This window comes from Rhinichthys klamathensis, unplaced genomic scaffold (genome assembly GCF_029890125.1).
Source record: "Rhinichthys klamathensis goyatoka isolate OS25496 unplaced genomic scaffold, OSU_Roscu_1.1 h1tg000527l_1, whole genome shotgun sequence".
NCBI classification, from domain to species: domain Eukaryota; kingdom Metazoa; phylum Chordata; class Actinopteri; order Cypriniformes; family Leuciscidae; genus Rhinichthys; species Rhinichthys klamathensis.
In genome coordinates, this window is record NW_026607004.1 from 801,743 (window position 1) to 811,332 (window position 9,590).

The 9,590-nt window shown below is 39.1% G+C and overlaps 1 protein-coding gene across 1 annotated transcript; it reads left to right on the forward strand.

Moving 5' to 3' along the window:
* Positions 1-144: 144 nt before the first annotated feature.
* dhrs12la (dehydrogenase/reductase 12-like a) lies at positions 145-8,889 on the forward strand. Its single transcript, XM_056238574.1, has 10 exons — positions 145-260; positions 2,611-2,744; positions 2,826-2,908; positions 3,233-3,328; positions 3,949-4,030; positions 4,124-4,185; positions 4,256-4,360; positions 5,029-5,119; positions 6,004-6,141; positions 8,051-8,889. Exons 1-10 carry the CDS (start codon positions 205-207, stop codon positions 8,164-8,166), a joined length of 963 nt encoding a protein of 320 aa, XP_056094549.1. The 5' UTR covers positions 145-204; the 3' UTR covers positions 8,167-8,889.
* The last annotated feature ends 701 nt before the right edge of the window (positions 8,890-9,590 follow it).

The following is a 9,590-nucleotide window of genomic DNA, read 5'->3' on the forward strand; positions in this document are numbered from 1 at the left end:
CACAGATGAATTGCTTTTAACCATCTGACAGTCTGAAGCGTGTTGTGTCGTTCATCACCGGTAGAGGGCAGGCCGTGTCTCGGAGCCCCGGTGAGTGAGTGGCGTGGGCCTCTACGTGCACTCATGTGACCCCGGGGCCGGTTAAAAGCACCGGGAGCCTCCACGCGCACAGCGGGCGACCAGAGCGACAGCGCGGGCGTGAGAATGTCTCTGTACCGGAACTCAGCATGGTTCCTCAAAGGACTCACCGAATTCACCAAGTAAGAGCTGCACTGCTTCAAAAATAACACTTTATAACAACACTAACAAACATAATGCTTCATGGATGCACATCTAATAATATAATATATATAATATAATATAAAATGATTATAAATGATAAAATTTACCATGATATTTTACATTTTATAATTAAAATGTTAAATATAATAAATGTTAAATATTGGGTCAGATTTCAGTCATTCTACAACTGTTTATCTCTCTTAAGTATTTTAATAGAATTTATTTAATGCAATTTTTACTATGAATTCTGTATTTATACATTTGTCCTCATTAGTATGAGTTTGATTAAAGATTATATACAACCAAAAGTATAACAAACAACATGTCCAAATATTTTGATGAATTTCAATTCATATTTAAGGTTAGAAACCTTAAATTTTGAATTTCAATTCATCTAAATATTTCGACATTTAAGATTAAAAACGTCCAGCATTTTGTCTGCAGGCCTACCTGGACTTTTACTCCCACGTTAAATTATGTAAATGCTGTAATTAAAACATTAGCTTTTATGAATGTTAATTTTCTAACATCTAGAAACATTTTTTTAGTCAGTATATGGTGGACCAAAAATATGATGCACTCTTACAACAATTTCTTTAACACATTCTGCGAGCTCAAGGTCAACACATAGACACATGTTGCTTTTCGTTTTACAAATGATTATAGTTTATAGTCTTTCAATGGCCTCTGCATCTGTTTTTTCCTCCTGATACTTTGTTACCCGGGTCGACCTCTCACGTCCCATAATGAGACACACATCACCCTTAACAGTGCACGCATTTACTGAGAAAAGCTTGTTTGCCCCCGCCACCTCCTCGCTCCTCTTCATCCCTCTTCTGGCCTGGCACGCGTGGACAAAGCCAGTCTTTGAGATGCTGATACCAGGAGCGGTGCTATCAGAGGACGCACTGATACTAGCTCTCATTAGCTAAGCCATGACGCAAGGCGGCACATTAGGACACTGCTTAATGCTTCTCAACTGGTTTCGCTTCAGGACATTAGGATGCAAACAAATACAGAACCTCATTTTTTTTATCGTACAAAATTAAATCGAAATCACCACGTACAGTTGAGAAGCTCTGCTTTAAGATTGTTCTCCCATTGCCATGTGCTCCACCTTAAAGGGGTCCTATTATGCCTTTTTACATGTTTATCTTTCTGTAGTGTGTAATGTTGCTGTTTGAGCACTATAACAAAGTGTGCAAAGTCTTAACAGCGGGAGTTATTCTCTATATCAGGGTCAGTGTTTCTGAACTCCCTGAAACGCCTCCGTTGTAGTCTTGAGTTTCTTCCGGGAACGAACACGTCACAATATTCCTCATTTAAAAAATTACCGCCCACAGGATATACAAAATAAAGGGGCGGGGCCTTGTTGAGTTAGTTAGTAGTGTGTTGAAACCATAGACTATAAATAGAAAAAAGATGGATGACGTGTGTCCACTTCCTTCCACTGTAGAAAAATAAAGCCAAAATATCCCAGAAATGGCCGTTGACATCGTTCGGCGATTACGGGCCCCGAGTCGTAGTTGTAATCCTGAGGTGGAGCCACAGTTATTTTTAGGGTGCGTTCACGGCATGTCATAATAACCGTCATTACAAGATTTCAACTTGTAAAATGCGTTCACATCCTGGTCCTTGTAGAGCTTGTAATTACAACTTGAGCGCCTACTTGTACCACCTGACCCCTGCAGATTAATTTAGGCATTGGTATTGTTGCCTGTAGAAACGCAAAATTCAACTCAGAGTAGAAAGTCATGTGTTGTCATCTCAAAATTATGGTAATTATGACATGGCATGAACGCAGCAAATAACTAACTAAAACCAAACATACGTAAGCATGATGAGAACTATCTAAAATGACAGAAATGTTCTTAGAAAAAAATTAAGTTTAAGGCACTTGGATTCAAGATATTTGAAATTCGTGGTTATGATAAGGGCGTGGCTTTTCACAAACACGCTTAAAACGTTTGACCAATCACAACACACTGATCATCCAGCCGACCAATCAGAGCACAGTGTGCTTTTCAGAAGGAGGGGCTTCACAGAGACAGGAACTAAACAGAGCGTTACTGACAGACTGGGAAGAGAGGAGCTGCAACAATAGAGAATATGAGAAAATTATGTGTTTTTGAACTTTCAAACAAGAAAACTTATTCTAGTAGAGCCCAAAAATGAAATCAAGACTTTGTAAAAGGGCATAACAGGTCCCCTTTAAAAAAGTGTGTTCAAAGCATGAACTAATTAGTTAACTGAAGTGATCTAGCAGTGTTTCTGAGGGTGCACCGGTTACCCCGTCACATTTCAAGACTAATTAAATGTGTGTCTCAGGGGGGCGTTTCTGTCGGTATCTAAAAACTTTGTTGAGAAAGACCTGGAGGTGTCGATGGCAGGCCGGTCCTTCATGATCACTGGAGCGAACAGTGGAATCGGGAAAGCAACCGCCATGGCCATCGCCAAGAAAGGTGCGTGTTGGGAAAAACAGCAGTTTTAGTTACTTTTCTTGGGGCCCGGAGTGTAACCTATTGACCATCTTTTTCTTTAAGGTGGTACAATCCACATGGTCTGCAGGAACAAGGACAAGGCGGAAGAAGCCAGAGCGGAGATCGTCAAAGAGTCTGGAAACAAAGTATGAGTTTGTATTTGAATGACTGGGGTTTTTAGGTTGTGGTTTAGTAGTTGAAGGACACAGAAGGCTGTAGAATCAAAACCTAGAAGCTTCCACCAACGTGCCTTTTTGAGCAAGTGATTTATATAATCTGCATTATGAAGAATAATGTAATAGTGTGTAAATAAACAATTTAGCATTTGGACACAAACTCAGTGAATCATTAAAATGACCCTCTTATTTATCTACACGCTGTCTGGAAACAGATTGACATCTCTAGATCTGTTTGTAATGCGAGATGTTTTTATAAAAGGCATGACTTTTGGCCTCTGTGTCTGGTTGCAGGAAATCTATGTGCATCTTTTGGATCTGACTGAGACCAAAAAGGTGTGGGAGTTTGCGGAGTCCTTTAAGAAAAAGTACAAAACTCTCAACGTCCTGGTGAGGCAATCTCTCATCACTCTGCTTTAACAATTGCATATACACTATAGGGTCAAAAGTTTGGGGTCAGTCATTTTTGAAGATATATGCAATAACATAATTTGGCCGATATATTAAAGCCAAATAAATAATGGATTATTTCCTTCAGCTGAGACTCTTCATGGTTTTGAATTGCTTGAAAAATGATTGAAATAAATTGATCAGAAGTGACAGTAAAGACATTTATAATGTTACAAAAGATTTCTATTTCAAATCAATTCTCTTCTTTTGAACTTTATATTCATAGAAGAATCCTGTAAAATCATAGTTTCCACAAAAATATGAAGCAGCACAACTGTTTTCAACATTGATAATAATCAGAAATGTTTCTTCATCATATTAGAGTGATTTCTGAAGGATCATGTGACACTGAAGACTGGAGTAATGATGCTGAAAATCCAGCTTTGATTTTAAAATGTATTCAAATAGAAAACAGCTATTTTAAATTGTAACAATATTTCACAATATTACTGTATTTTATAACTGTTACCAACCACAAACTTTTTGAATGGTGGTGTAAATATAATATTTTGAATAACATTACCAGCCGTTTGATTGGTTGATTGATTTGATTGTGACAGATCAATAACGCCGGCTGTATGATGACTAAGAGGGAGGTGAATGGAGAGGATTTGGAGAAAAGCTTCGCCAGCAACACTCTAGGTAAAGATCTCTGACAGATCTTTCCTTTATAATACGTCTAACAGCTTACCCGACTGTTTTCACCTGACCCCTGTGCTGTGTTGTGTTGTTCAGCCGTGTACATCCTCATCAAGAGCCTCATTCCTCTGCTGGAGAAGAGCCCTGACCCCAGAGTGGTGAGTAAACCAGAGACTGCGAGCGGGAGACAGGGCTCAGACGGGTCACCATCTCTCTCCTCTCTTCCAGATAACAGTTTCATCCGGTGGGATGCTGGTGCAGAAACTGCGAACCGGAAACCTGCAGTCTCAGAGGGGCAGATATGACGGCACTATGGTGTACGCACAGAACAAGGTATATACATACACAGTCAAAAGTAAAGCTTGTGTCCATATACAGAAACACTATTTGTTATGATGCCATTTGCTAGTTTATTCTTTTATGTTATTGAGCTCATTGTTTGATTACTGTACTACTTAAAGGGAACCTATTATGCAAAATTCACTTTTATAAGGTGTTTGAACAAGGATGTGTCCACAGTGTGTGTAAATAAGCAGTCTGTAATGGTAAAAATCCACCCACTCATAAAAATCAGAAACTAATAAATTCTAAAAGTCTCTCCATCCAAAGCATGAGCTGTAAAGGCTCCGCCCTTTTCTGAAAAGGGGGCGGGGAGCAGCGGCTCATTTGCATTTAAAGGGACACACGTAAAAATGCTGTTTTTGCTCACACCCAAACACGGGCAAATTTGACAAGCTTTAATGAATGATCTGTGGGGTATTTTGAGCTGAAACTTCACAGACACATTCTGGGGAAACCAGAGACTTATATCACATCTTGTGAAAAGAGGCATAATAGGTCCCCTTTAAAGTATTTTTGATTAGTATAATTCATATTCAATTCTTTAAAAAAGGTTATGTTGGTAAAATTATTGTAAAAATGATCCGTGACTTTTCTGTTTCTCTGATTTAGTAGCTGATTCAGACGTGACTTCAGTATTTTCTTCATTGGTTGTGTTTCAGAGGCAGCAGGTGGTGATGACGGAGCAGTTTGCTAAAGCTCATCCCAACATCCACTTCTCTGTAATGCACCCCGGATGGGTCGACACGCCAAGTAATTGCAAACGCACAATGATCATAAATTTAAATGACGGAACTGTGCATGTATGATTACAGACGCAGTTTCCAGAGACTACATGGAATATTTTTGCTTAAAGTTGGCATGAAACGGAAGTTGCATAATTCAGCAGTTCAGTCTGAAGATACTAAAAATTAAACAGCATTTTCTAAACTTTGACCTGCTGAGCAAACATTGCATTTGCACGTGATGCATCAGTGTTGTTGCAATGGTAGCTGTCATCGATGAAGGGAACTTTGCATAGCAGTGCACACTGAAAAATAAAGATTTGCAAACATGTTTGATAGACTTTAAAGTCGGCATGAAACGGAAGTTGCAAGTGTCTTTTTCAATAGTCAGTAGTCTTCCATATTGTGACATTTATCTGAGTGAAACGGCTTCTCGAACAAGAACAAATGTAGGGCGGGGCTTGATTGTATGGTTGCGGTTTGCTATTGGTCGATCTCATGTGATTGACAGGTTGCCCCGCCCTCACGCCAGTAAACACATCATCAGAGAAGAGATGTCGCTGTGAGAGGGAGGGGAAGTTATTCTGATTAAAGTTTATGAGACACATGAATTTAGGGGGGGAATGGTCAATTTTGATTTCATGGTGACTTTAAATATGAAGTAAACTGCAATTGTTTATAATAAATAGAGCACCTAAAGCATGCAGTTTCCATCACACATTCGTTTTAATGACATACATTTTAACCTGAAAGCTTGATGTTGAACAAAAAAACAATAGATGTTATTTACAATGAATACATTCTGAGTGGCTTTGGATATAAGCTCCTGCTAAACGCACACATGTAAATATGTATTTATTCAGACCGATTTGAAGACGTCTAATGGATTTGTTCTCGCCTCTTGTTCTTTAGCCATAGCGAACGCGATGCCTGATTTCCACAGCTCTATGAAGGAGCGCTTGCGGACACCGGAGCAAGGGGCCGATACGGTCGTGTGGCTCGCTGTGTCCGAGGCGGCCGTCAAGAGTGCCAGCGGGGGGTTTTTTCAGGGTGAGCAATCACACACACACACACACACACACACACTGGCTGTGTTTCAAAACCTAGTCAGCCACCTTGAGGCCTACATAGGCAGCATGCTAACTGCAAACTAAATCTCATAAATCTCCACGAGCCACACAAACAGCACTACTAATGTGAAGCACATGGGAGACACAACTGATTGCAATAGAGTTTGGCATTAACAGGTTGCTAAAGGAAAAAAAATAATATTCTAAATATTGCATTTTAAATTTGATTAATCGCCTTTTGAATAGATATTTTTAGGAATTAAATCGCTCAGTTTATTGTACTTATAAGTTATATTAAGGCAACATAGTTACACTTTATTTTAAAGTTTCAGTGTTGCACTGTAATTATAGATTTATGCACCGAGTAATAATAATTCACTACATGTACTTACTATAGGTTTAGGATTAGGTTTGGTTTAGTGGCATGTAATAATGCACAATTTATAGAAATTACTATTGTAACATCATGTAAAATAAAGTGTTACCATATTTTCACCAGAACTGAAATTAAGTTCTGTGTAATTATAAACATTAATATTTTACTCAATATTTGTGCATTTTGTGTATCTTTATACTTATTAGAGTATTGCTGTATGTATTAGTGCTAAAACTCTATTGGGATCAGTTTTGAGTTTATTCCTTCATGGTGCACAACATCGCGGCCAGTGTACAGTGAAACCGAGCTGCCGTCTTTCTCTCCGTCTCCTCCAATAAGGCATCCGTCTGTTTCAATATAAAACAAGCGAGCCTTTCAGGAGACAAAGAATGGATGAAAGACGTTGATGAAAGCAAGAAAAGCAGGAGTGGTACAGAGAAGACGAAGAGAATACAAAGGAAGACTGGACAATGAAAGTGAACGAGAGAATGAAAGGAGAAGGAGGGAGGGAGAGAGATGAAGAAAGGGAAAGCGAGTTGGCGGATCTCCAGTGCAGCTGTAGTGGGCAGAGCTTCTGTACCAGACACGACCGGAGTGACTCAAGACGACCTTATGACCTTTGGAAACAGGGAAACCAAGAGTTACTCCAGCACTGCTCAGTCTTTTAATACAAGACACTATAGTTGATAGGCTCAAAATTAAAGAGGCCATATTATGCCTTTTCATAAAGTCTTGATTTTGTTTTTGGGCTCTACTAGAACAGGTTTTCAAGCTTGAATGTTCATTATTTTCCCATATTCTCCATAGTTGCAGCTCCTCTCTCCCCAGTCTGTCAGTAACGCTCTGTTTAGTTCCTGTCTCTATGAAGCCCCTCCTTCTGAAAAGCACACTGTGCTCTGATTGGTCGGCTGGATCAGTGTGTTGTGATTGGTCAAGCGCTTAGAGTGTGTTTGGGAAATGTCCCGCCCCTTACCTCGAGTTTCAACACACTACTAACTAACTCAACCAGGCTCCGCCCATTTATTTTGCGTATGAATTATTTAAATGAGGAATATTGTGACGTGTTCGTTTCCGGAAGAAACTCAAGACTACAATGGAGGCGTTTCAGGGAGTTCAGAAACACTGACACTGAAATAGAGAATCTTAATTTAGGTTTGATTGACCAATACGAATGAACCATTGCAAAACCAGATTGGTGCACCACTATATTTCTGAAGTCATTTATTTATGGTACATAGTCATATAAAGTTACCTAGCGACTGGAGCTTCTGCAAACACTCACTTCTGTGGCATTTCCATGGTAATGACGACTTCCTCGGTCGGTGGATCTTGCTTCAGGATGATATATTTAGAGAGGATTATCATAATTTAACAACTTCTGAATGGAATTCTCACAATCATTCTCTCAACTCAATGTGCATATTGATTCTTCAGCCAATAGGAGTCTTTTCTCCAGACTGCATGTTTTTAACATCCTTATGTGTTTGTTTGTGTGTGTTTTTACATGCATTAGATCGGCAGATGGTGTCGGCTCATCTTCCCTTGGCCTGGACACACAGTTCACAGCTGGAAGATCAGAAATTCATGAGCGTCATGGAGGATCTGGCCAAGGGCTTCCAGCCTCACTAAATACACTCGCATTTAACAACTGCAACACAAATAAATGTAGGACACTAACATCGTTAACTGTTTAGACACATTATTCTCACTCGTAAAAGCAGTGTGAATGTACTTACAGTACCTCACCATAACTTTTAGCTGTAGATTAAAATGTCCTCCTGAGCTCTGAAAGACTGTTATGCTCAATAAATGCTTAAATACGTTTAAGTCTTTTACCACAATGACTACTTCCTGTTTCTTCCTGTTCTGCTTCCTCGTACATTTCAATTCTCTCCTATCATTGGTCACGGCAGACGCAGGATTCGTTCTTTTCCGACAGCTTTGTTCTGACACCATGTGATCAATCTCAGCCAATCGCAGTGCGTTCTCACTCTCACTGTGTCGGTGACTCCAACAAATCAGGTCAATCAGGTGGGAACCCGTTCTGACCGGAGTCACCCTAGCTGTCAATCACTCACTCACGGCCAATCACGTGGTGAAGCACAGGGAACTGTGGGAAAGGACATTTCCTGCTTTTGGGGGCCTGTGATTGGACGTTTCTTTGGTTTGAGTGTGTCACCAGATGTTCCAGAGAATGAGGAAGTGATGTGTAGTTTTTTTATTATTATTTGTTCTGACAATAATGTATGATTACATTCCTACATATATAGACTGTGTTAATAACCATTTAATTATGACATGACTGTAATTTCACACGTTTTCATCCAACATTAATAAATATCTCTGAAGGTGTGATGGTGTATGTGGGAAAGCGAATGCATATTATTTTTTTCATCCCATCTCATGTCTTTTCCATCACTTTTAGGAGTTCAGGAGGATTCACCCAAGAAACGTACAAATAAAAAATAAACAATTTTAAACATGCAATTCAAATGACTAGGAAAAACTATATATACCTTGCATGTGAGATACAGCTTAGAACTTTATTGTAATATTTCGTTCAATCTCTGAATGGGCAGAAACTACCAGTCAGCATTAAGACTTGTGTCAGTATTCATATTAGCGGCAAGAGATTTTCGTATGAAAAATACAGATGTTCGAGCGTTCCAGCACAGAAGCTCAACTTTGTACACATAGAGAGAATAATACTTAAGTACTACTGAAGTAAAGCAAGTCTTAGAAAAAAGAACATAGAAAAACAGGTCTCAAAGTCATTTAGAGTTATTTACAGGTTTAGAGTTCGAGCATTAGAAGCGTGGTGAAATGTACAGTGGTTTCAATGTCTGAAGATAAAGAAAACAAGTTTTTCAATTTTACATGGTGGTTAAACTGAACTGTGATCTCTGCAATACGGTGTGACTCTGAAAGTGTCAGTTTCAGTAAAATAGATGTTAAAGAGATCCACCCAAAAAAAAATATTTCTGTCATCATTTAGCCTACTCACCCTCAAGTTGTTCCAAACTTGTATGAATTTCTGTCTAATTTTGAAGATA